General features: G+C 50.7%; 1 protein-coding gene across 2 annotated transcripts in view; it reads right to left on the reverse strand.

Annotated features, from left to right (window-relative positions):
- The window catches only part of LOC144141162 (BTB/POZ domain-containing protein KCTD20-like), a 129,566-nt gene that overhangs the window by 49,969 nt on the left and 52,286 nt on the right, over nucleotides 1-27,311 (reverse strand). The window contains exon 3 of one of the 2 annotated variants that reach the window (XM_077672708.1): nucleotides 13,671-13,769. In XM_077672708.1, coding sequence (XP_077528834.1) covers nucleotides 13,671-13,769 — 99 coding nt within the window. Of the gene's footprint in view, nucleotides 1-13,670; nucleotides 13,773-27,311 lie in introns of both variants that reach the window. The other variant, XM_077672707.1, reaches the window with a different exon arrangement.

Consider the following 27,311-nt stretch of genomic DNA (forward strand, 5'->3'; position numbering starts at 1 on the left):
TGAGCGGCGAGTGCGACTGGTGAGCGTGGGTGCGAGTGAGTGCGTGAGGAAAAATATATTCCAAATAGACTTCCAGAGTATGCTGTTGCTAGTTCTAATGTCAAAGCGTCTGAATGTTCGCTAGAATTGTTCTACCGACAACATGAAACCTAATGTATGTTTTGCCATTGTGTATTTTCTTGTTTCTACTCCTCCCTGTAATGACCCTCAAGTGAGGCTTACAGTATTGATAAAAAAAATAAAATAAATAAATATTTTTCTGTGTGAGTGAGTGGCGCCCAGTATTACGGAATTATGTATGCGAGTGATGCAGATAAATGCTCGCTGGGGCGCGGATCGCTCCGCGTACTAATTTCTCCCTAATCACTCTTCACGTACATATGCATAGCAATGATATTTAAAAAAACGTAAAAAACGCTGCCAAAGGGTACCAGGGTGAACCGAACATTGGGGTCAGGAAAAAGCCATCACCGTCCGCTCGGAATATCGATCCGGAAAGAAGAGGCCACGCGCACGGCGGCGTTTTTTGTAATTAACCGCACCATATAATACCTGGGCACTTCCAGCACGCTTTTCCTGGCACTCACTCACTCACTCTGCGGGCCTTTTCGTGCTAGCGCCCTCCTTTCTGCGCCGCTCGTTCTTTCGCCTTTAATAATCTCGTTCTCTACGCGCAGTCCGTTCACTTCCGCCAGGAATGTTTGCCCTAGCGGTCGACGCAATTACTTCTCGCGAACCAGAGTGCCAACAGCAGAGACGTGACGATGCTAACTCGCAAGCGAGGCTGATGGGAATGTTCATAGCGTTGAGGCGCTGCTAGCCCCACATGTTCCAGGAACACCAAATGGCGTTGAAAGGTCAACAGCAAAAGTAATAATAATACAGGAACCAGGAAAACCAATTAGGAATACGGGAACGCGTCCTTGAAGTTATTTATGGGTGCGTTCCCCAAGCACGCACGGTAGCTTCTCTGAAGCAGGTTTCCAGACATACGTAACTGACCGAGCCTGCAAAAGCTTCGTAGCAACGGACGGGGAAAATTGACCACGTGACCCCGAAAGGCAGATGGGAGTAACTTTTTCAGTGCGGAGCACTTTGGCCGTCGCTGTTGTGGTTTCGCGGCGGCATTGTAACCGAGCGAACGATGGGAAGAAAGAACACTGAAAGAAAACGAAGGCGGAGAGTGTGGCAAAGTGTGTGCGGAACGGCCATTCGGCGAGGCGGCGCGGGACGCTCCTCCGAAAGTGTGAGGGGGAGAGCAGTTGTCGAGCCCGCGCCAGTCACGTGTGTGAAAACCGTCCACGGGGCGTCCAGTGCCGCCAGAACAAGTTAACGCGCAACCAGGCATCCATGAAAACAAGCGCGCTGCACGTTCATCGGTTCTTCGGGACCTCAGTCGTCGTCCTCGCTGCGTGGTCATCCGAACCACGTGACATTCGCGCGGGAGGCTAAAACACGTTTTACAACAACCCGTTTGGTTGCGCCGACGCACTGCGACATAACGGCACAGCAGCACGCGCCGCTGGGCGTTCGCTGATCACGCGATCATTTATTCCTGAAACACCGCAGCTAGGCGTCGTGACCAAGAAGACTGCAGCTCGCGCTGCGGACAAATTCCGCATTAGGGAGTACCGTAATCGTCAGACATTTTTTTTAGATGCGATGCTGAGAGCATCTTTTGTCGGCGGCCCTGTCCTTGCGTGCGTCCGTCGTCGTCGGCGTCCGCACTCTCCTCCGCTCGAGCACCCCCTCTCCTCTCCGATAGCGAACACTCTCTCGCGAGGGGCATTGGATTGGATTCGATTGGATTGGATTGGATTACAGTGGATTGTGTTGGATGCTGTTGCGTCATAGCCGCGGCAGACGCACTGGCGCCGGCGCGTGCCCAGGTGAGAGCGAACACTCTCTCTCAACATCCGCGGGTGTGCGGCCCAGCGCGCTCTCACTCCGCCGGTGGGCGGTGCTGCGCGTGGTGCTGCGCATGTGTAGTACTCTCCCTCTCCGCGGTCTCCTCTCATTCGGGCGCGCTGCGCATATAACCGGTGTGCCGCTCTCCGGCGGCCTTTCGGTCGACGGTTGCTCTCCGCTTGCGTTTGAACCCCCCTCAGCGTCGCATCACACCAGGGTTCCCGAGAGGGGATGTGGGCGTTATATTTTTCTGTCCTCTCACAGCTGCCTGTGCTTGTGCAACGAATGAGCAAAGGCGAGCGCGGGAGAAACGAATCAGGGTGAGCCCACGACGGCCACGCGAACGCCGTATCTTATGGAGGTGAGGGGATGAAGGGAATTGCGCGACGGTGCTGCGGAGTAGCATCTCACGTCCATATAAAGAAAAAGCTCAAGCGGAGCTATCTATTCCACGAGACCCTTAATTACCGCAACAATAAGAAGGAAAGAAGAAACACCACGAAACGCTATGCCACTGTTAAATAAAAATGCCGTGGTTGTTGAACGCGGTTAAACCAAGATTGTCAAGCGAAAGCTCGGTTTTCGCGCAGAACGCGCGGAGTAAACGCGCACGCAATTGCACCGAAAGACTCAGGTCTATGCGCGCACGCGCCGTGAAGTAGGATGCAGCCAGGGCCTCCCTGTGTCATTTTCTGGTGGCGCGCACCCCTACCTTTTCACTACCCCCCCCCCCCCCCCCCCCTCGCAAACCTCTCCGGAACCAACGAGCGATTGGACGCTTTCCCTGCGCGAAAGCACGAGGCGCTGGCTCGAAGGTCAGATTGACGTTTTACGAGAAACGAGATGTTTTCTGGGTTTTTATAAGTGGAGGAATATAGCTTTCGCACTAAAAAAGGAGACTGCCCCCTCCAAACGAGTAATTATTTTAAACAATCTGTCCGTCCTTGAACATCGTGTGCGTTTAGATTTCTGACGCGCACACAATGTTCGGTGGACGTTAACCCTTCCTCCGGCTTAAAATACCTCAGAACCCATCACAGCGACAACATCCCTAGACAATGGTTCCTGAATAATTTCTTATTAATGGTGCAGTGACGCCTCGTTACCCGCAAGGGTGTTTTGCGTCGCACAATACAAAGCACCGCCGCACAAATCGACCACCGCAACGAAAAAATAAATTTGGATTGTCATTCGTCCTCCTCCCTCGCCCCCGAATATATTCACCTGATTTTGACCATAAAACTTTTTTTTTGCGGGCTTCCCCCCCCCCCCCCCCCCCGACCCCCGAATATATTCACCTGAGTTTGACCATAGCATTTTTTTTTTCTTTTGCGGGCTTATAACTGTGGCTAGGCGGGAGAACATTTTCGTCCGATCAAGACGCCACCAGCCCCGTCCATACGCATTTCGCTGCTCTTGAAAGTACCGCCGACGTTCTTGCAAATGCACGATCGGCCCACAGCTCGCACACACAAACACACGCAAGGAAACTCCGTTACAACAAAAAATAAAACAACTCAGTTGGCACACGCAGCGTCGAATAAGGCAAGGGCGCTTTCGGCACGTCCCTGAAATAAGGCCAAAAAAAGCAATCATCACGCCGTGAAGACCGCCAAACTTCGGGCTTTCGGCAGATATTTGCGTCCCGATATATGGTAGTCATAAAACGAGGCTCGGACGACTCGCAAGGCCCAGCCAACGGCCAAAAAGAGCACGCACTGCCGTACAAGAGCAGATAAATGGAAGCTGGCCGTGTGGACCCCAGCAGGGAAGTGGTCAGCGAGCGTGCCCGGCATAACAACCCGATGCTTACGAAGAAGCGCCACATTTAAATTTCCCGCGCGCGGCTCCGTCCCGTCGTAGGTAAGTGTCGGCCAGTGCACTCTCGCAGCCCCGGCGATAAACTGAATATATATTGCGCATCTCTGCGGGAGTACAGGACTGACCATGCGCAATATCGCACTGCTGCATGGCCTCCTCCTGTGGGCGAACTATTCGGAAGCCCGTAAACACAAACACGGACTAGCGGCACGTAGTATCGAGTAAGTTACGAAGAAGAAAAAGCGCGAAGCCCGCACGACCTTTACAGAAGGTGTCCACGTGGCAAATATTCGGGCAATCGGGGAATATATTAGTGGAAAAGGAAAGCTGGGTGACCGGATATAGGCTTTCTGCATCATGCATGCGTAAAAAAATATAGTTTTACTAAAACGCGATGCAATTGGGTTCCAACTTCGAAGCTTGTAATGCGTAAAGGGTGGTCGGCAATGAAAGGGAGCGACGAAGGACGATCACGTGCACGACGGAATTTTAGAATAGGGGTGCCAATGCCCAAGCTTCCCCAATGCGTATGCAACCCAAGCCGTCCTGGGGGTTAATCCGCCTCTTTCATTGCGGTGTGCTGCCACCTAGCGTGCCTAGCAGAAGTTGAAGCGGCAGGGTTCGCCGGCGTTTCCTCCGGCTGCGTTCTCGTTGTATGCACGGCAATCCCACATTACGGCGAGGAGCAGCCGAAGTTTTTCTTCTGTGTTGGTGATGTAACGCCTTAAGATGACAGCCCCTGGTCATCACATAATACCAGGCGGCTTCTTATCACTGAATGAGGGCTGGCAGAGAAATCTCGGACAGATCCGTGTGCCGTCCGAGCAGCAGAGCGAGCAGTACTTGGAGTCGTCTGGCACGAAGTGCGATCGCCAGCTCAACAAAGGCCGGCAGTTCGCCCACGGCCTTTAAGCGCTGGACACATGTACGATTGGTACACGCGATTCGCATGCGACTGATCGTTACGACTGTCCCCACGACTAGTCGTACGCGTGAATTTGAGACACATGGCCCGATGCGCGCGTGCGATGCGTCGTCGGCGTCGCTCCACCCACTGTTTTTGCTCCATGGTCAACTACGAGGATCGCTGAGCTGAATTTGTAGATTCTGCGCGTTTGTTCGCAAGAAATGGATAAAGCAAGCAGTCGTGAAGCGTTTTCTGCCTTCGGAAACAGTCCGCGCACACGCCGGCCGCGCCTGCCAGCTCGGCCCACTCAGCGGCTCGAACCGGCGCAGACCACGGTAGCAACCGCGCTTGTCGCTGCTCTTCTGAATCAATCTGATCGCTAAAAAGAAGTTCCACATGCGAGAAAGTAGGCGTTACTGTGGTGAAAAATTGTGCCAGGGATTGTTGTCAGGGCTTATTTTAAGAGCGGCGATCAGATATCTGCCGCGATGCAAGCCTACGCTTACTAGTCGCCGCGGCGCGCGGCGCGCCGAGCGGCCGAGAGATGGCGATACCTGCGCGGAAGCATCGAAACACGCTACGCAGATGTCTTGGTCACCGATCGCTCAAACGGCATTTATAGCTTACATAAAGTTCCACATGCGAGAAAGGGGATGATAGTGTGGTGAAAAGTTGTGTTACGGATTGCCATTCGCAGTTGCACAGATAGGGGCGATCAAATATCCGCCAGGATGCTACAAAGTTCCCATCACCCGAGGCGACCCGAGCAACGCAAGCCGCCGTAGCCGATCGCGTGCGGCCGACGGGAAGCGATAGAAGCCGGCACCGTTCCCTTTTCGGCACTCCGAGTTGCAGCAGAACGCAGCACAAGTTGTGGGCATTGTTCCGCGCACAACGAGCACACACAAAAAATCAAACGATGTAAATACAACCACGACCCCTTTCTGCTTGCGCGGGAGCTGTGGCGAATGTCGTCTGCTGCCCCTGCCACGGCCGGACTGGAGCAGCGGCGAGCGCGCAAGTGCGCGCCCGCCGCTCCTCCAGCCCGGCCGTGCCCCTGCCGGACTGCTTAGGGACTTGGCCGCTAGGTGAATGCGCATGCGCAGTGGGGTTGTCAAAGAGGCGAATTATGGGTTCGCGGTGAGCGCGCTCGTTATTATTTCGGCTGAACAACGTGCGGCCCCGAACTGGCTAAAAAAAAAGAAAAATGGCAGCATCTCCACTCCGTGGATGATGGCAAGGGTGCGGAGTACAAGGACTCCAAATGACATCCAAGTTGCGCACCGAGTGACATCCGATTTGCGCCCCGACCGCCATTCGATTTGAGCAGTGAGTTGCACCAAATGAAACTGCAACTCACGGCTCAAATCGAATTTCGCTTGACTTTCGCTTGACGGTAGTGTGCGCACGGATGGACGCAGACGGACATTGGGAGGTCCTAAGGTACTCCGCACCAGGCGAAGGAGTAAGCCGTTTGACCCTCGGGTACTAACTCACGGTCGTAGCCCAATGGGTAAACGACTGACACTAACTCTGTCTGGTCAACCAGACACAGACTCGAATCCTGCGGGTGCCTGTGTGATTTCTTGCGATTGTAAATGCTATGCGCACGGACGCGGACGAACATTGTGCGGTCCTATAGGTACTCCGCACCTAAAAAGAAAGAAGATCGCGCCCACGTAAGGTAACTTCCTCCACTCTGAGCGTTGTTGCTGCGCAGAATGTAATGGGAATTACCACGGCCCTTACGAAAATGACTTAAGTGCCCTTCATGGGTCACACATGTGAGTCGTTCGCATACGTATAGTTGTGGACACACAAAATGCGAGAGCGCAGATATGAACGGGAAGACACTAATAGCCCAGTTCCCGTACGCAAGCCAAACTGTCGCATCACTCCAGAACAGCAGCAACGTTTGTTCAAGATAAGTTTGTACGAGTAATTTCCCAAATATGCCCCAACCACGTCATTACGTGACCGCTAGGAATCAAATTACTCTATTTCGCGTGCTCTGCTTGATATTTTCGCGTTCGATTTTTCATTTGTCCATTACTGTAGACAGAAAGGCTCGACTCTGCAGCGTCCAAGCTTTGGCGTCGCATGTTCATTCCCGACATGTAACCAGAATCAATTCGTATGGCGGCCGCCGTTTATCGGAAAACTCATTCACAGCTGGGGAAACTCTGGCTATACTCGGTGACAACTTAAGAACGGCACCAGAAGTTGCCGCTGTGCCTTATCACCGTAGCCGGATGTTTCTCCGCGCGGCGCAAGTAGGGCGTTACTGGGAATATTTTGAACATGGCGTGAGCCGTTCCCGTGATTTTTTGGACTTAATATGCTTATAAACGACTCCAGTGACGACAAACAAACTGCGTGAGACAAGGCAGACGATATCACGCATTCATAGCAAACCCCTTTCAAAATCGCGCGCGCACTGACGTCACGGGTCCGGCGCTTTGGCGGAGTGATACACTACATGAGGTGGTGCCGTTCTTGAGTTGTAACCGAGTATAGCCGATTGTACATTAGCTGTAGTTTACTTTAACCCGCAACGAAGTCATTTCGTCGCGTGTATGGTTCCAGTAGTAGTTGCAGTATGGTGTTAATGGCGCAAGGGCGTCTACGGCCAATGTGTCGCGTGTTTAATTTCGCCAATTATACGCACACTTTCGAAGTTACATTCATAATCTCGAACAGGGAGCGTACTCGCGGCACAAAAGATGTTGCCACACCTTTTACGACAACGACGACAGTGCTTCGTGCGCCTGCAACATTGCATCAGCAGTTTATAGAAAATAAGACGGCTTCGTGAGCGTCGAGCTTTACCCCGTCGATGGCTTGGCGGTCCATATAGAACAATTTCAAGACTTTTAAAATGGAAGCTCTACTACGTTATGTCTCGTAAGATCGATCTTCGCGTCGCAATGAACTTGAACCGCCGGACAGACGTCACGTGATCCGCTGGGGAAAGGTGTCGCAGCTGCGGCCCCACGTGACTGGGTGAAGTTTTAACGGCTGCTTCGTCGGCGCGTGGCCGCTTATTCTCGCCATTGATGGCGCGCCGGCTAGGCCACAGTACGTGAGCTACCGCGCAAGCTCCATACTGAACTCAACCATTCAGTAGCCAAACTTTTTTAAGGCGATTTGGTCACATCCATCTAACTAACGCTCCACCGCTGCTTGAGACGCGTCAAAAGACACGCCACCCACTTGATTCGCCTCCACCTTATTATTCCGTGCGATCCTCCGGCATGCGCATTCATAGATTGCCATTTTGAGGCCACGTGCGACGTTTTCAAAAGCGATGATTGATTGATTGATTGATTGATTGATTGATTGATTGATTGTGGGGTTTAACGCGCCGACGCAACGCAGGCGATGAGGCGCGCCGTAGTGGAGGGCTCCGGATTATTTTTGACCACCTGGGGATCTTTACCGTGCGCCGAAATCTCGTACACACGGGCGTTTTTGCTTTTCGCCTCCATCAGAAAAGCGGCCGCCGCGGCCGGGAATCGAACCCGCGTCCTCGTGCTCAGCAGCGCAACGCCTTAGCCACTGAGCCACCGCGGCGGGTTTCAAAAGCGATACGCACGCAAGCTTCGCTTATGGCGGCTAATTCCTTCAGGGGGCGATTATTACTCTTCTGCTTCGGCAGACGGGCAGCGACATGGCTCGATTCTTTCGCCCATCCCAGTTTCGATAGACTTCGTTACTCGGCTTTGCGCACTGCTTCCTTGTTACACGTGCCGGTGCACTTGTACCTGTGGTACGCATTACCATTCCGCTGCCACGCGCGGTCATTTCGAACCTTGCTTTGCGTAGTGGCCGATCTTGGTTTGTGGACTGCAGAGCTTTGCGCGCAGCTTCGACGAGCCGCTTTGATCTTTCGCATCGCAATTAGCGCTCCGCTTGTTTTGCGTGCGCTTGCGACGGCGCGCGTGTTTTGGCGTGGCGCACACGTGTCGTATCACTGGCTGCGACGACAACTCCCCCGCCCCCCCCCCCCCCTCACCTTCCCGCTATTTCGACGCTTACGAAGGTGTATTACTCACTTGGTTGGCCTACCGGTGTCGCACCCGCAGCCCAGACGTCTTTTTTATTTATTTAGACAATATTATAGTTAAAAACTAATTATTAAGTCAAAAAATGATTATGGTGCATGTCAGCAAGAACCCAATTACGCATCATTTGGTCTTAGAAAAAAGAAACCCAAGAGAAAGTAATTGAAAAAGATGCACTGACGATTACTACACTCCCTGATGCGATATTTGTGCGCAGCGCGAACTGTTGTCTTCTCGGTCGGGGCGCATATCTGCTGCGTCTCAGGAAGTGATCGCGTATTAAGCGAACGCACGACGGCGCGCGCTACTCTGCTGCTGTCTCGCAGAGCGTCACCGCCACCGGCGAGCCTGTTGTTGCAAATTGTGTTTGAAGCTCCCGGGGCAACTGTCACGTGGTTCGGATTAGTCACGCACGGGGGAGCAGGAGCATGTTCCAAATCGTGTTTGAACTCCCCGCGTAAATGTCATGTGGTTCGGATTAGCGGCGAACGGAACAGCGTTCGGGGAAGTTGTCAGGGGGAGGGCGCTCCTTGGCGGCGACGCACGGAGAAAGTGTCAGGACGAGGCAGTAGGGGAGATGACGCCATAGCCGCACGTGCGGCCCTCCTCCTCACCTTTCGCCAGACGCTCCTCTCCGTTTTCTTTCTTCCTTCGCTGCTTCGTTCGCTCTCTCGGTTACGCGGGCATAGACAAACGCCGCCACAGCGAAATCCACGCACCGGCCGCCAAAGGGCTGCAGCCTAAAATATCAACTGATGCAGATGTCGCAGTTCGAGACTGATTCAGTCCGATATTGTTGGAGGAAGCAAAAATTAATTTGCAAGATTTTGTGCGGGCGAAAGAGCAGGTAAATTTAAAAGGGTGGTATTGCTTGGTAGGTTCAGGTGCAAGAGTCGTACCAGTAAGAAATGTCGATAAGTCGAGCGGCCTTTTTCGTTCCAAAGATCTGCTAACAATTTTTTTCTTTTGCTTTTCTTTGTGATTTCAGCATTGCCATTTTGTTACATGAAAGTGCGGTGGGAGAGTCGAGTCTTTGATAGCGACTGTCGAAAAACGGAACAGATCGCCTTTAAATTCGTTCTTGTAAGCGGGTTCAGGCCACTGAAGCGAACTCAAGGCGCGACACCTGATAGGAGTATTACAAGCCAACAATCGAGATGTTTTGCGAGGAGCGTGAACTATGTTTTAATATTGCTACTCTCCTTCTAGCAGAAACGCCGATGTTACCAACCAATATTCGATGACCACGGCAGGCTTTGCGCGCCATTTCGGCAGGAACTTCACAGGTTCATTCGCGCACTGCTGGAGGTCCGTTCCTGTGGCTTACATCACCGTCCCCGTACTACTTGCAATGCTTTGCTTGCAGGCAGTAATTCGCTTGCGTAACGGCACTGTCGCTTGGTGACTCGAGTGTTCGTATCCATAACAGCGCCCTTCGTCAGCTGATTTCCGTGTCTGTGCGCGAAGCACCGTAGAAGAAAAGTCCCAGAACACACCTAGGCACTTTTCATTTATTGTGAATTTGAAAGCACTAGGGTTCGATTGAGATGCAGTGCTTCGAGATCCCCTTCCGCCTTTGAAAGGCTTCGATCTGTCTTCAACGAAATCAGCCCAACTGCGGCGCCGCTCGTTCCTTCCGCTGTGATATGCGAGAGTTGACGACGGTGGATCTAGCCGATTCTGTCTGCTCCTTTATTCCGCACCCTTCATCTGCGCTGTACTGGCGTGGACTAGTTGCCACTTCTCGCCAGTGCCGAGTTTAGGCGCGTGCTACGGAACTCTTTGTGCTATGAAAAGTTTCTCGCAATGAAGCGCCTCGTGATTCCAAGTCACGCGGAGCTTCGGGAGCTTTATCACTGAATTTTTTTTAACAAGGTGTGAAGAAACCTAGCTATATATTGATTCGCTGCAAGAAATGCAGCCACCAGAAACCTACCAGCCGTCCTAAATCCATATCGTTTCAAGCGCAGGTTGAGTGAGCTTTTCACTTCTTTCGTCTGTGGTTACCCTCACGCCAGCAACGTTACGCAATTAAAAACGAGTTTGGTTGCCTCCCCTCCCGATGCATTAGAAGGGGAAGATGAGTGAGGCTTCGGTTAGTGTTCCAATTGCATGTGGGCCGAAGTTTAAAAACAAGTTCCCTTCTTGTGTTGAGTCACATTGTTTACGGCACTTCTATTTCCCTACCTGCCGCAATACCACCAAATGACGCTCAATAACTAAATTTAAAGTATTTCGGTAACTCTTTGGCGCTCCACGCAACACCCTCACGAGAAAAAAGATTTGTTGCTGTGCGGTTGCTCCTGACGGCTGTTATTTCTACGGCTCCCTTGCTTCCCGACTTGGCACAGCGCCATGTTCCTCCGCGCTCAAGCTAGTTACCCGGCCCCCACCATCGTTATTTTAGCCGGTTTGCAAAATGAAATGCTGTGACGCAAACATGCATCGCATCACAAGAAAGCAAAGCCTTACGCGCGCCGAAGTGGCGCATCAGGAAGAGCGCGGGAAGAAAATCCAAGTAAGGACCAAATACTTCCCAGCATTCCCCGCGACGGCACGCCACAGCGGGGTCGCATTTTGTCCTATAGGTATTACGAATCTGTGCTTGCAATCTCCCGGCCATCCGCAACTATCGCTTCCCCCAAAAAATAACATCCCGGGCGTTCTCCACTTACGTGAAACCTGCGGAAGGCCGAAGCATGCAGTGTACAAGTGTGTTCTTGGTGCCTTAGCGTTTTTGCCAACGAAAAAAAAAAAAAAAAACCGTTCGGGGTAGAGGTATACAGCTTTGCTGAAAAAGTCACGTAGTTTTGAAGCACGAAGCGCTCCAGCGCGAGGCGTAAACGAGTGTCGCAGTGTTTTTTCAGTACGCGCTACGTTTTACCGCAATTAGGGCGTAAACGAGTGTCCCGGTGTGTAAGTACCATGACTACATGAGATGATCACGACGACGACGACGACATGAGACGCCGACAGCCCGAGCCCCTAAGGAGCTTCGCCCCTGAAAAAAACTGAGATCCCGCTTTCCGCAACTCAATGCAAACTCGTTCTTAAGCCGAAAATAAGAAACACTGGGAAATTGTCAAATTGCGCCCTACACCGCGTCAGGAGTGACGTAACGAAATACTAAGTGTACTCAGTGTGTGGGCTGCACGTTACAATTCCAGTGGCACCATCCAAAGGAACTATGTGGGCACCACTGCAATATCACAGTAATGTTTCTCGGTCGTTTTGGCTCAAGCGGTTCCTTTGACGTAACAAGGACCCGTCGAAAAAGCGGGTGGTCACTCGGCGCCCTCTCATCTGTCAACCTCAGTATCTATAGCTCCGTTGTCGGAAGTCTGCGTTAATATTGTGACCATCGTTAATGCAGGCTTTAAAAGGAGGCATCCTTCTATACTTCGTGACCTCTTTCAAAAGCATTCGACAGCAGTATGGCGATTTTATTAGCAGGAACTTAGGAAGGTCCGGTTATTTCGAATGCGTGTGAACGCATAGCAGAGCGGAGAATCGGTTCCGGTACGGTATTCCCGGTAGGCGACATGCGCAAGTGCGCCTGCGCAAAGACGGAAAAACTGGTTGTGCACATGCGCAGGTGTACGGGGTGCCGCGCCGGGACCGATTCTCTTCTCTGCTATTACTCTAATATTGGGGAGCTTTAAGAGCCGGTCCCCGAACACTACACAGCAGTAGACAGTGGCAAGGGCGCACGCGCAAAAGGGCAGACACCGCGGCTGTTCGCACGCGCCTTGCCGTTTGCCGTTCCAGTGCGCAGCACTCAAGCGCCCGCTCCGGTGGTTTGACGGCGTCGCCGACCGCGTAAACCAGCGACGAAGGCGACACCGAAGACAAGAAACAGATCATTTGTAACTACGCATTGGAAGCCCATTCAAGAAATCACAAGTGCAGACTGAACTCGCCACAACCATCAAACCACCACCCCGGAACGCACGCCGATCAACGAACGCCCGCGCAGCTCCCCTGCCGTGGTTTGAACCGTGGCGACACCGACCGGAGCGGGGGGAAACTATAATGACAAACTGATCGCATGGCGACGCAGTGAAACATCCTCCTCGCGAGGGGCACGATCAAATGCAGAGCATTTCCGGGGGCGCACGACGTTAAGTAGTTTGCGTTACGTTAATATTGTTGCACTTGTGGCAACGGCTGACGAGAGAGCGCTCGTCAGCAGTAATTTGAATGAGTCAAGGATATAAGGCGCGTTCGTAGCCTCCCATTCTGTGTCGGATTTGTGGCGCAGTGGGTAGAGCACCATGTACATTGCGTTCCGCCCGCAGGGTCGAGGGATCGAAACCGGGCGCCGGATAATATTTTTTTTATATAGTGTAGGGGGAGGGGTGAGGACTACGACTACGGACGTCAACGCGGGTGACATCGTGAGTTACTGAAATGCTCTGCATTTAAAACGAAGGAGGAAAGTATGGCGAAGGTGTGAGGGGGAGGGCGGTATGCCGAGGACGTGCGAGAAACGTGCGTGAAAACCGCGCCTCGGCGCCTACTGGTTCCCGAGAAAGGAGACGCAAATAGGCAGCAATGGAAGTAAGCCTCTTGTAAAAGCACAGAAGCCCATTGCGCACTGCGTGCTGCACGTACATCGGCCTTTCGTCGGCCTCCTCATTCCAATACTCATCCGAACCACGTGACATTTGCGCGGGAGGCTCAAACACGATTTACAGCAATATGCTCGGCGGCGGCGGCGCACTGCGAGATAACGGCACAGTAGCGCGCGCCGTCGTGCGTTCGCTGATCACGCGATCACTTCTTGAAACGGAGCAGCTATATGCGCCCTCACCGAGAAGACTGCAGTTTGCGCTGCGCTCAAATTTCGCATTAGGGAGTGTCGTAATCGTCCTGAAATTTTATTTTCCGGTCCGCTAAAACTCAGTTTTTCTGCTTAATTGAAGAAGGACATCCTGAAAAAATAGAAAAGGATCTGAGAGTGTACTCACTTGATCCGGGCGGCTGCAGCGCACTCCGGCCTGTCACCTTCCTCGTCGTCCAATTTGCTCACCAGGCACGGCTTGAGCTTCGCGCCACCGCAACTGAAGCTGCTGGGAAAAAGAAGAGAGCACAATTACTCGGATTGCACAGTCCGGTACCGGATCGAGAGCGCGTAGCTGTCTTTAAGTGGCATCGAAACAAAAGAGAACTGCATCACAAGCGGTTTCTTCGGCTTCAAAGAATTCCGCGGCCGAGGAATCCGGCGGCTGGCGGCAAACTAAATTATTCGCAACTGTTTGGGGACCGCTTATTAGGAAAACTTCGCTAGGCTACAAATGTGGTATAATTCCGACGTGGAATGAGATCGCAGTGTAGAAGGGGACTCGACTGAATTCGTGAAATAGCCAATCCAACACAATTAAACGTCAGTAGAGCATTTGCATGATTCTAACGCGCACCTTTTTCTGCTAAAAGTAACCATATAATTTGTGTGCGCGTTGCAATCGGTTTCAAAGCCGAAACCGGGTTTAGAAGCGGTCAGCAGCAAGTCCATGTATACGCCAACGCCTCCAAAAATACAATTCAGTCTAATCAAAACAGACCTTTTTTTTTCGAATTCTTTAAGTAGGCAATCTGCCCAGTCCCCCTTCACTATCACAACTAGCGCGATATATGAACCGGCAGGAGAAGTTCCTTGTGTGTGGCGCCCTAAATAAACGATGCAATTAAGTAGCAAATGCGTTGACGCGACCCTTAAGGGGGAAGTTGGGTCTTCGGGGCCGAAAAACGGTCAAAAAAAGCGTTTTCTGAAAAATGTCATCTTCGGCCTCCACGGCCATTTTTCTATCAGTCTGTAAATTTCCTCATCAAAAGGCACCATATTTTGTTGTTATTATATTATAATAGCATTTTAAAGTGGACTGTACAGCTCAGTTAGCACAGAATTCGATGGTGAAATGGCACTTTTCTTGCAATGCAAAGCTAGCATTTCGTCCTCAGATATCTCAGCCCCCAGAGCAGGTACAACTGTAATTCTTTTTGCTTCTGATACCGAAATGTGTGGAGAATACAATGTCAGAAACAAATTTTTAAAGTGGAGGCTTTGGAAAATTATTATTGTGTTCAATTGGCACCACCTGCGAGCCATTTCTGGCAGAGTGCGGGAGAAGCGAGGTTCATTGTGTTGCAAAACGACCAAAAATAGCTGAATCAAAAAAGTTCTTCCTATGTTGTATTCTTTAGTCATTCGTCTGCCTAGCCACGTGGTAATTGCCATTCTGTATGGAGTGGTTATTTAGTAACTGTGACCCAAAATAATGGCAATTAATCATTAACTCAAAATATAATCAACTAACAAAACATCTAATGGCAGATTTGAAACCAGCACAAAAAACTCTATAACGCAGTGTAGTTTTACTAAAATTGGTTGGTAAATAAAAATAATAGCTCTAAGACCAGTCTGCCCCCTTAATGCAGGCCTACCCCCGATTTCGCGCACGCCCTGCAAAAAAAAAAAAAAAAAACGGCGGCGTATCTTCTTGCTTTGCTGCAAATGTCAGCGAAAGACGATAGTCGTCCGGAGCTTCTTCTGACACGCGACTCCCCCCCCCTCTCCACTCTCAGCAGTCGCGCTCTTCTACACCGCCCCATCCCTAATCTCACGATGAATTGAACCCACGTTTGTTAAATGCAGTTCAATTTCCCCGCCTTCACACTTCCCTATCCCATATGTTGAGACAATTATTCTTTTTTCCTGTTCTGCCTGGAACAGCACGAGCGCACCAGTTCGTACTTTTTTTTTTTTTTTGCTGAAGCATATCTACGCCGTTTCAAAGGCTTTGTTTTTCACTTGCCATCGCAAAAAGCTATCTATCGAGTAAAACACTGCGGGTACTCCCAGTTATTTACTTACACGTATGACCAATTCCGGCAGTTTAGGGAGTTTCAAACGGTTCTGCCTATACACATATATGTCACTTCTCTTTGACGTCGAATAGTTGGAACTTTTGGATGGAAGGCTCAATCGAGGGACAGACAAACATATATCCAGACCAAAAATTTCGCGTTTAAGTAGCCCAAGACCGTCTTCGAAATTTTCTTCCACCGCCGGTTTCACGTATGCCTATTGTGGGAGTTTGGCGAGCGGAACAGACTCGCTAGAAATTCGAACCATTGAATAGGAGTCCGGACAAGCCGAAATACGTGCCGCACACAGTGGCCCCCGCGCTTCTAACAGATGAACACAAGCTGAATTAAGGACTTCCTAGCAGACAAAACCGACCAGCCTTTCGACAAGGTGCAGCAACAGAGGTCGGGGCACACTTGTGACCAAACCCTCGCCACATTCCCACCCTCGCCCACGACATCGCCAAAATGGGTAACTGTCTTTATTAACCAAAGCGCCCTATACGCACCTTGTGCGAGTAACCAACGCCCGGGTGGGCTCATACAAGTCGGCCTTTATAAACAAGCGCAACCTTTAAAGGGGCCATAAACACAAAGTTTAACGTTGGGCTCCTTAAAACGGCTGCTAATTGTCCCGAAAACAATGATACCTATTTAATCGCAAACTTAAAACAAATAACGGATGTAGTAAGAAAAACAGATGGCGACTCCCCGGCCGCTTTATAGCAACTTTGCTATGACGTCACGGAGCCTTGCTTCTGCGATTGGCGGCGGCCGAACGCCAAGAAACATGATTGGGCGATTGCAGCGCGGCCGCTATAATTCAATGTAATTGTATCACTGGAATGCTAACGTCCAGTTAAGGCACGGATTACTGTTTTTAGCGATTACGTCACCACTGTCCGTAATACGTCGGCGTCACGCGAAATTCGAAAATCTTACATTTTTTGCGTTTTTTTTTTCTCGGTAAATACCGTCTTTAGTGGCGGCGATAGAGCTGAGTGAGTTAAGAAAGGCTACTTGTCTCAGACTGAACCAAGTTCTATTTCACCTCCATGGCGCGTTAATTAAGGGACAGGCTGCGTACATTGCCGTGAGTGTGATTCTGGAATTGGGCGCCCCTCTCCTTCAGGGTACATGCCACGGACCCTAGAATGAATACAGAGCCGGAAGAAGGACCCCCGTGAACGTTCCGCCGTTTCTTGTCGCGCCGCCTTCACCCTTCGCTGTGCGCAATTGTCCAGCTTGTGCACTTAATGCTCTATTTTTGTTTGTCCTATTCGTGACAACATACGCGTTGTTCCGGGTGAGGTCAACCCTTTGCTGTGGGATATAAAAAAAAATCCCGCCATCTCCACGAAGTGAATGATTATGAGTGAGGCGAAGCTCCAATGCTTATCTGTAAAACCACGAAACATTCGCCCACACATCATATAAAGACTCGACACGTTGTTATAGGGGTGATTGTATAGGCTCCGTGCAGTCAAGTTTGCCGAGCGGGCGTAGCGCCATCTACCGCGCCTCCGCGCAACACTGGGTAGGCCGAGCCGCACCGTCCTGGCCGGCCGCCTGCTTTAGGCACTGTGCACGCGCACTTGCAAAGGCGTTTATCAAGTGGTTAGGTGCGCTTAAGTGGCTCAAGTTTGCGGAATATGCTGCAACGGTGACAGGATGGAGTGTTATCGACCGAGATGCTTTAAAAAGAAACAAAGCACAGAAGGAAAGCTACTGCCTTCGCTGCCCTAAATCGTCCGAGTTGGGAAGGCTGGTCACAGCCTCACAGGCGGCACAATTCCGTGAAATGTTTAGAAAATACAATGGCGATGACTAACAAGCAGATTACATGCTGCTGTCAAAGTAAAGTATATCGGTTTGCCAGCTGTTAATACTCGTGAGCTTACAATAAATTTCCCCTCTTAGCGAATACCGCGCGCATTGGCAGTATTTGCACGAAGGTTGGTTTTTCTGCTTTGTGCATGTGTCTTCCGCGGCGTTTATAATGAAAATTCATGCGGCACGTAACACTCAGCTTTCGTTTTAACGGGGCTCACAACAGCAACTTCAGAGAACCATAAAAAATAAACGGAGTTTATGATGATTCTAATATTTGGAGGCCCTGCTTACCCCGTAAAAAGGAAGAGGTAGTCTTGCAGCGAAACCCGTGTACATTGTGAATGTATTCACGGAAAAGGAGACAGAAGGCACAGAGGTTGTAGGCTTTCGCTCCTGAGGCGATAATTGACTTCGTGCACGGAGCAAGGATACGGGCTCGCTCCGTGTTCTCGGGGTGGGACGAACTGGCACCAGCGGAAACGAACTGCCAGCGGCGAGGAGCAAGACGCATTCTGGGAATGTTTGGCAATAATTCAAGCGGTGAAATTGAAAATCGTCGTCAGGTTCATTTCCTGGCCGCAGCGGCCGCTTTTCCTATAGAGGCGAAAAGCGAAAACACCCGCGTGTTCGAGATTCTGGCCACGTGAAAGATGCCCAGGTTGTCAAAATTAATCCCGATCCCTCCGCTACGGCGCGCCTCATCGCCTGTCTGGTGTCGGCGAGTTGAACCGCACAATCAATCAAAAATCTCCGCCATTTGGTGCGCAGTTCTCTATGATTCCCACCCGCATGATCCACACTGGAGCCCCCGTATTTAAGGTAATTATACTTACCTTGAACTCAATGCTACTAGCACGTAGCGCAGCGTACACACCGCACTACGCCCAAGCAATCGATCCTGTGAGACGGGCACCGTACTCGCGAAACCACGGCTGTCCGATTTCAAGTATGCGAACAAAACGGCTTCTTCCCAATGCCGTGAACAGCTAATTAATTTGTGCTTTCTAGTGGAAACACAAATTCACTGAAAAAACTATGTGGAAACGTGAAAACGTGCGCACAAAAGGCTCCACCTGCGTTCTGGCTATGCATAGCAAAGTCAATGTCGCTTGCCCGCCTCCTCCGTACGCGTAGTCAACAGTTCAGTCCTTCAGTCTATTCCTAGCCCGGTGCGGTGGAATTACTGTAGTATGTTTTTAATTAATATACAACTTAAAAATTGCGTATACTACATTTGATCCGGTGCCGCAAAGCAGGAGCGCAACCGAAACCCGAGCACGCTGGCGAGCGGTGGCCTACCCAGTGTTTTTCTTATTCCCCGATGGCGGCGCTGGGTGTCGCGGCTCAGTGTCGCCCTCTGTTCACTGCACGGCGCCTATATACACTTATATACAAGCGAGCGCGCCCGAGTATGCAGCGGAGCAGCGGAGACAGAGGAGTAGAGGTGTGTGCAGCACCGCCTTGAGCGGCGGCGCGCCATCTATCGGGCAACCTATGAACTATTGCACAGCTGCGCCTCTAGCGGTCGCCTCGAGAACTAGTGGACACGGCGCGCCAAAGGACTTGCCTCGAGCAAGAGGAGCACCCGCCGCGGTGGCTCAGTGGCTAAGGCGTTGCGCTGCTGAGCACGAGGTCGCGGGTTCGATTCCCGGCCGCGGAGGCCGCTTTTCTGATGGAGGCGAAAAGCAAAAACGCCCGTGTGTACGAGATTTCGGCGCACGTTAAAGATCCCCAGGTGGTCAAAATGAATCCGGAGCCCTCCACTACGGCGCGCCTTATCGCCTGCGTTGCGTCGGCGCGTTAGACCCCACAATCAATCAATCGAGCAAGAGGAGCTTCGCCCCTAAAACAGTTACGTTCCACGTGCTCTCGCTTTGTTGGGCGGACGCGCACGACCCCCAAGGTAAAACGAAAAGTGCAAACCCAGTTCCACCCAGTGTGCCATTTACCGAAAACAGCGGAGCTGTGGGCTGCCTTTACGGTGACTACGCTCAGCTTCGGCTTCTTTCCTGTGCGCATTGTAAGCGTCGTACAATTGCTTTCCGGATAGTTCCGCTAAGGCAACAGTTGCAGCCGTTTTCTGTAACCTTGCTGCCTCCGTGGACGGCCACGTATTGACAGAAGACAGTAATGCCGTGACGTTTACAACTTCACTGCCAACTAATTGTGAAAAGTGAATGGAACTCGGCGTAATGGTAGAGTCGTCTTGGCGGGTAAGTGTCATATAATTTGATTCGGGGTCGCTCTCCATAATCGCAATCCATCCGTAGATCACCATGCTTCACTGCGCAACAGGCAATGTGGGAAAGACAGCTTACAAAAACCAAGGTTACTTCTGCGTCATTAAAGTTGGCTTCACCTCTAAACACATATGCCTCGCTGGAAAGACATTCTTTTAGAGGCAATTAGAGACAATTCGTAAAAATATGAAAGCCCTAGGACCTGGTCGTATTTTAACACGCCAGTGTTATTCCGGGATTCACGAAGATTTCACCCACGTCATATCCGTCACGGAAGTGATGCCAGTACAACGAAGCAAGCGGCCTGTAAAGGGTTAACCCCTGCACACAGGGTCTTCTTGCCGGGAAGCAACCTTTAGTACTAAAGAGTACGTTATACTTGGGGTTCGTTTTCGGGTTTTATATTTTTACACGAGAGTGTTTTATGCCGGGATACACCAAGGTTTCATTGACGTCATATCCGGCACGGAAATGACGCCAGAACACCTTTGCCGAAGCGACCCGCCAGCAGGACGTCGCTCTCTAAGCACACCCACAAGACAGCCGCCGACCCGCAAATCATGCTCAAGCTGCAGATTTCGCTGCACATTTCACTTTTGTGTTTTACCGATTCCTATGACGGAGGAATCAACCACAGTTTTTTAATCAGTTTTTAGACCGCGCGAGGCAGGCCGCAAAGACGCAGGGCTTCCTGGGCCGGTATTTTAACTGTCCCTTTTAAAAACACCCCATTTGCGTCCCTTTCCCCGTGACGTACTTCCGGTTAAGCAGTGGGCCTTAGATAATGCCGTAACTGTTCTTGCAAACGCATTTAAATAACTGAAACCATCGCAGACAATCTTTTATGCGTTTATTGGAACGTATTTCGCAAATCTAAACGCGATGAGGTTTTTTTTGATACGACGTTGAAAATTTTCACCGCTAGGGGACCAACGTCCAAAAATGCCAGCTGCAGCCAGCTGTTTCCTGCGACTGTGAAGTGTAAACAATGCTATGGCTGCTCCGTTTTTTGCCCTTGGACTCCGTTTTGGGGTCGGTGACAATGCCCGTGCATCAAGATAACCCTCCCGTTACGTATTTTGGCATACACGCTCTAGCGGCATGCTGACGGGGGCTGTTCCAAGAACCTTCAAATAATGCGTTACGCCGTCGTCGTTGACATTTTCGTGGCGCTCTACGAGTGAAAAATGTGTGATGGGGGGGGGGGGATTTTCGTTTCTTAACGACTTACCTGTTTCGCGTGAAGCCTACGAACGTTAAGCTGGTATGTGTATGCGTAAAGCACCAATAAAAGGTTATAAAGGCCATGCCGAGTGCTTGTGTAATTTTGGTCGTCTGCTCGACAGCTATTAACTCGCAGACGATCGTTTATTCCAAGCCCCTGCTAACCGTTCAGAGCTCTTCAATGTAGGCAGTTGCGAAACTCCGCCTCAAAAAACGGCCCACACCTGGACCCCCCCCCCTGCTTTGGATCGTGCGTATCGTGGCGCCACTACGGCCGCCGCATGCACTATCCAAAAAACAAACTAATTAGTCAAACTGACAATTTAACGTTAAATCTGGTATTAAAGTGCATAATTCCTTATTTTTGTGCTTTCATAAGTTATTCATTGCTATCTTAACTTCGGTTTTTAGGTGGCGATTGTTTCTGCGTCCGCGCATCTGCCTCGACCAATTGGCGCTTGTGCGGGCACTCCGGCACAACATAGGGCCGAACTGAAGTACCAAATTTGTAGTTATCGTTTGGCCTACAGCTCATTGTATGCCAAAGTAATCTAGTAGCCGATCAAGCGGCTCTAAATAATCAGTTTCAGCTGGCATGAAGCCGTCGAAGCGACTTATTTATTTTTTTCCCGCCAGAAGACCGAAGAGGACGCGCAGCAGACGACAGTGCGTAAGCGACGGTTTACCCCATGGTCGCATTTCTTTTTACTACTTTTTCTCCGTATGTATATAAAACACTTGCATAGTTCAACACACTGGGTTCCTTTGGCATAACAAATTTACGGAAGCACTCAAATACCATTTTTCGCCCAGGTCATCGAGCGGCGAATCAAGTTCTTATAGTTTATTTTGTCACCAAAAGATGGCGCCACTGTAAAATAAGATCCAAAGCAATGGACCAATCTTAGGGCCACTTTTTCATACATGGGGCCTATGGGGAGTTTCGCAACTCCTATATCAAGTAACTCTGCTGCTAACCATTAGCTAGCTCGCAGACAATCCTTTATTTCACTGTGTGGTAGCGGCGGCGTAGATGCACAAGCTCACGGATGGCTGCGACAACGACATCGTTCCTTCGTTACCGACCGCTGACCGAAAGCCACCGGTAGCGAAGAAACGAAGGGCGCATAACACTTGCTCCTCGACGCTGAGCTCGCGCGCCTGCCGACCAAGTTCGTGCCGGAGCTCGTCGCACAGCCACCGCACAGTCCTCTTTGAGAGGCGGAAATGCTGGCGGAATGCTTCTCGGGGTATATCGAACGTGTCTACATTGCTTCTCGACCGCTTGTTCCGTCGGCGAGCCAACAAGGTGGTAATCGGCGCATTCATGACTGCTTCCAAAAACCGTCTGTTTGAAATTCAAATCGCCTGTTCGAAGAAGCCGCGGTCGAACGCAGTCAGAGCTCTTCGATGTAGGCAGTTGCGAAACTCCGCCTCAAGAAACGGCCCGCACCTGGAACCCCCGCCCCCCCTTCCTTCTTTGGATCGTGCGTACGGTGGCGCCACTGTGGCCGCCGCACGCACTATCCAAAAAACAAGCGAATTATTCAAACGGAAAATTTAACGTTAAATTTTGTTTTAAAGTGCATAATTCTTTATTTTTGTGCTTTCATAAGTCATTCATTGCTACCGTAACTCCGGTTTTTAGGTTGCGATTGTTTCTGCGTCCGCGCAACTGCCTCGACAAATTAGCGCTTGTGCGGGCACTCCAGCACAACATAGGTCCGACCTGAAGTACTAGATTTGCAGTTATCGTTCGGCCTACAGCACATTGTATGCCAAAACTAATCCACCAGCCGATCAAGCGGCTCCAAATAACCATTATCAGATTGCATAAAGCCGTAGAGGCGACTAATAATTTTTTTTGCCGCCAGAAGACCGAAGAGGACGCGACGCGCAGCAGACGACAGTGCGCAAGCGACGGTTGACCCCACGGTCGCAATTCTTTTTGCTACCCTTGCTTCGTATGTATGTAAAACACTTGCGTAGTTGAACACATTGGGCTCCTTTGGCATAACAGATTTACGTAAACACTCAAACACCATTTTTCGCCCAGGTCGTCGAGCGGCGAAGCAAGTTGTATATTTTACTTTGTCACCAACAGATAGCGTCACTGTAAAACAAGATCCAAAACAGTGGACCAATCGTAGGGCCACTTTTTGATGCATGGGGCCTATGGGGAGTTTCGCAACTCCCATATCGAGTAACTCTGAACGCAGTAGGTCCGCCGCGCTTGCGTTACGTCACGTCCGGTTCTTTGCTTTTAGCCAATCAGGGCTCGCTCAAAAGGGACACTTTTGAAAGGGACACAAAAGGGACAAAACACGAGAATACCACCCCTGGACTAAGGAGGTCCCCCACCTGGCGGCCAACCCAACAACATTGACTGCTCAATTAAATGTTTATTCCTCCTTATCAGTCTTTTTCTACACAGGGAACCGGTTTTTGCGAGGTGGAGAAAACTGCTCCGGAGGGGAGCGTGACACGATGCCAGGACAGACTGTCGGCAAGCCAAGCCCTAAAACAGCTCCGCGGTCAAAAAAGTTTAGGCGGCTCGCTCCGTAGGTGGCCGAAAAAAAAAAAAAAACAGACAAGGGCTCGTCCCTGTAATCATGTGGCGCAAACGTAAATTAAAACAAAAGCCGTACTTTTGAAACAACAACAAAAAACGCCGGCCAGGGGGGTATAGTTAAACGCTCTAACAGAGTCTGAACTAACAATATGACCTTGCTAGGCCCGCCAGGAGGAGGAATAACTACTTGGAAGTTGTGCTAGTTGTGCTTGGAAGTTGTGCTTGAACACGTGCTAATTGCACGTGTTCGCACACGTCCATGGATGGAAAAGATATGTTGAAAAAGAAGACCAAGCAAGAACGCAGAACGAATCACTTACAACAACACTTGCGTTGATTTATTATTTGCGGCCGGCGCAAATAGCGCGAACGCTACAAATTAGCGTCAGTTTTTTTTTGTTTTTTTTTTTTTTTTACAGCGCAGTTGTTAGCATCTCGTTGGTAGGAAAATTTCGTGTGGTAAACAAAAAACCCGGGCAGGACGCCACAGTTCTCGCCCAAGACGCCAAGCGCATGCGTCAGGACCCGGCATTTGCCGCCAGAGAAGCCGGGTGCAAGAAACAAGCCCGCCGAGACGAGGAACATTTCATATATTCCCCCTTCAGCATGTGTAGTGGTTTTACAAGAGTTTGGGTTCGGGCTAGCGCTTGTGCCAGTCGCTTCCCTCTGTCCTTGTCTGTTTATTATTTTTTTCTTTTTGCGCTACACGAAGTCATGGTTTACAACAGCTTCGCCGGATATACACTTTCGCAGAGCTGGACGGCGTACATTTATTTCTGCTTTTCGGGCAGCACTGTATTGGCAATGAGTCAGCGCAAAACTTAGCCCTATGACGCAGACTAATTTCCGAAAAAAAGTACTCAAAGCGCTACGAAACTCACCTGCAAGTTAAGCACCGTTCAGTAAGTGCCCTGCTAAGAGATTCGAGCGCACAGAGCCATAAAATATTCTCCAAGGCCGCAGCTATTGGCACAGCTTTTTAAAAGTCTCCAACGCTCTCGAACCATTTTTCAAGAAACCCGGCGTCTAAAAGCTTTCCCAGAACACTGAACACTGCCAACATTAACACACAAGATCAAAGCTTCCCACCAACCGAGAAAAAAGTAAGAGCAGGTCGAGGCTGCAATTTTCTACGAAGAACACGAAATTACGTCGCCGTCGACGGGCTGTCGCCAAACAGCCGGATAGGGTCTACGGCGATCTTAATTTCGCCCTTGAGAGTGTTCAGTCGAACTGCTTCCACCTTCGCCGTCGCAGTAGCTGCCGGAAAATATAAACTAAATTGGGAATGGAAGGCGCTCAAGCGGAAGCAATTAAAGACGGCCGATCTCCACGGACGACCGGCTCCGCGGAGCCGAAAATGAATGGGCGAGTGGAGAAACCTTGGACCGATAAAGATGAGAAGAGTCTGCATATTGAGCGGTGCGTGGAATATGAAAGGAGAGAGAGGTGAAAGAAAGGGCTTCGTGGAATGCACACCGCGTTCGATACTAAAACCCGGCCGGTCCGTTATCTCGCAATGCACACCGCGCGTACCCACCCACAACCTTTACCCTGTTTGAATGGAATAAAAACCAGCGAAAAACACAGGACACAAAAGAAAACGACGGGACAAGCTTGTCCCGTCGTTTTCTTGTGTGTCCTGTGTTTTCCACTGGTTTTTATTCCATTCAAACATGTACCAACTAGCCCAGTCCAACGCCTTGGTAATCTTTACCCTGTGGAGCTACACGGTCATTACCTTGGGGCACCCGTGGTTCCAAAGTTGCTCCTGCCGAACGGGCTTCGTCGCATTCTTGGTCCCATTTTTTTTGGGGGGGGGGGGGGGGGGGGGGGGGGGGGGGGGGGGGGGGGGGCTTTGCAGTGGACCGCTCCTTGATACTAGCGTGTCCGCTTGCAATAGCAACCACGACGACAACAGCAGTCCCTCAAAACTTTACACCCAGCGCTTGGGCAAGATTTCGCGCAAGTGCTATTGAGATGCGACTTCATCCTACCGATGGCGCACGGCGCTTATCAGGGCTCCTTTGCACGACTTCGGCGCAATTCGAAGACGGCAGTCTTTCGCGGGTTACTTAAACACGAAACGTGTGTCCCTGTCATCCCAATAAGCCAGCGATGTTATCGGTGAGCGCGCTCACACTCGTGGGTTACCCACCCGCCGGGTGACTGGTAAGTCACGTGGGAAGGGGGGAAATGAGAGGGGAATAACGAGAACGCCGCTCTGGGAACAGGCAAAGCGAAAACATGAGGGGAGGGGAGATGCGGGCACGGGATAGAGAGGAAAGTGGGAGAGAATATGAAGGGAGAAAGGTGTTGAGGGAGGTTGCAAAAGGAGAAGCGCAGAGGAATAGAAGAGAGGGAAATACTAGGAGGGGGTGGGGGGAAAGAGGGAGGGTGGGAACAGGAGGCAGGATTCGGAGGGCGGTGGGAAAGGTGGGTGAATTATCGACATCACACTCAGGTTTGCAACCTATACTTCAAGACAGAAGTGCAGGGCGAGACAGCCGTAAGGCGGTGAAGGACACTTCTCCGCAAGCAGGTATACTAGGGAGGAACGACAACTTTAGGGACTATACAAGTGGCGCTCAATGCAAGAACCTCCGGAAATCCAACACCCGCGAGCCTCACCCAACGGGTATACGCCAGCGCCCCAACACGGTGACCAGCGGCGAAAAAAGGCGAGAGTCCGCGCACGCGCAGAACTGCCCCACCCACAGCAAGCGTCGCCCACCCTGATTCTAGTATTGGCAAGACCCTTCCACCAAACACCGTAAAGCCGTACACAGCGAAGCCGCGCGAACCGGAAATACTAGCCACCCTTGGTTCTAACTGCTTCATGTGCGATTCGCATTCTTGTTCTACTTCACCCACTTTGCAAAAGTGTGTACATGTCGAAATTCTCTAGGCTACGCGAAACTTTTGATACAAAAAAAAAATCAAAGCAAAATATTTCGTGACAAGAACGAACGGTGTTTTGAACAGATTTCGGCACAAAACATTTCAGTCTACCTCTACACTTAAGCTTTTATGAATTCATTGTGGCCCATCACATTTTACCAAAGCCTTGAAACTTAAAAAAAAAAACTACCATCTACCTACAGAACTACCACCTAGAGAAAGTTGAAAAAAGAGCGAAAGCTTTCTCAAATCAAAAGTGAGCCAAAACTGGCTCAAATTGCGTACAATTAATTGATTGTCAAACCTTCAAAGCGCCAAATAGCGAACAAAAAACGAACCCGTGCGACGATTTTTCGCACAATAAGTAAACGCATCTACGAACGGTCTAAATGTATGCCGATACGTGGTTTATGAGATGAAACGTATACTACTCTAGTCCTTCGTGATCGCGATTTTCAAGTAACAGTTTTCACACAATGGAAGCCCGGCTTCACGCACGCACTGAGTGTGCAGAGATGTTATCAGAGCTTCTCGGTCGACCAACCGGTCTATGGGGAAATGCATTAATTTTTACGCAGGACGTCATCGGTCCCGCCAGGAAAGCTGTCGCTTTAAAATCGAAGAAGTAGGGAGGGAAGAGTGCGCGGGTGAAGCAAATTCAGTTCGTTGACACACAAGCGGATTGCACGGCTAGGGCAGACCCCAGTCATCAATTGGAGCAATCATTCCGAGATAATAGCTCACGCGTAGTAGCAGTTTCTCGTTAACTCTTCGAACCACTGTAGGCAGAGTGATGCCTTTTCGAGTGGTCAAGTACGGGTAACGTCCCCCATTACATACCTACCCACCCGCCGCAGTGGCTCAGTGGCTAAGGCGTTGCGCTGCTGAGCACGAGGACTCGGAATCGATTCCCGGCCGCGGCGGCCGCTTTCCTGATGGAGGCGAAAAGCAAAAACGGCCGTGTGTACGAGATT

Source organism: Haemaphysalis longicornis, unplaced genomic scaffold (genome assembly GCF_048455015.1).
Source record: "Haemaphysalis longicornis isolate Haplotype H1 unplaced genomic scaffold, Haemaphysalis longicornis Haplotype H1 scaffold_6, whole genome shotgun sequence".
NCBI lineage: Eukaryota > Metazoa > Arthropoda > Arachnida > Ixodida > Ixodidae > Haemaphysalis > Haemaphysalis longicornis.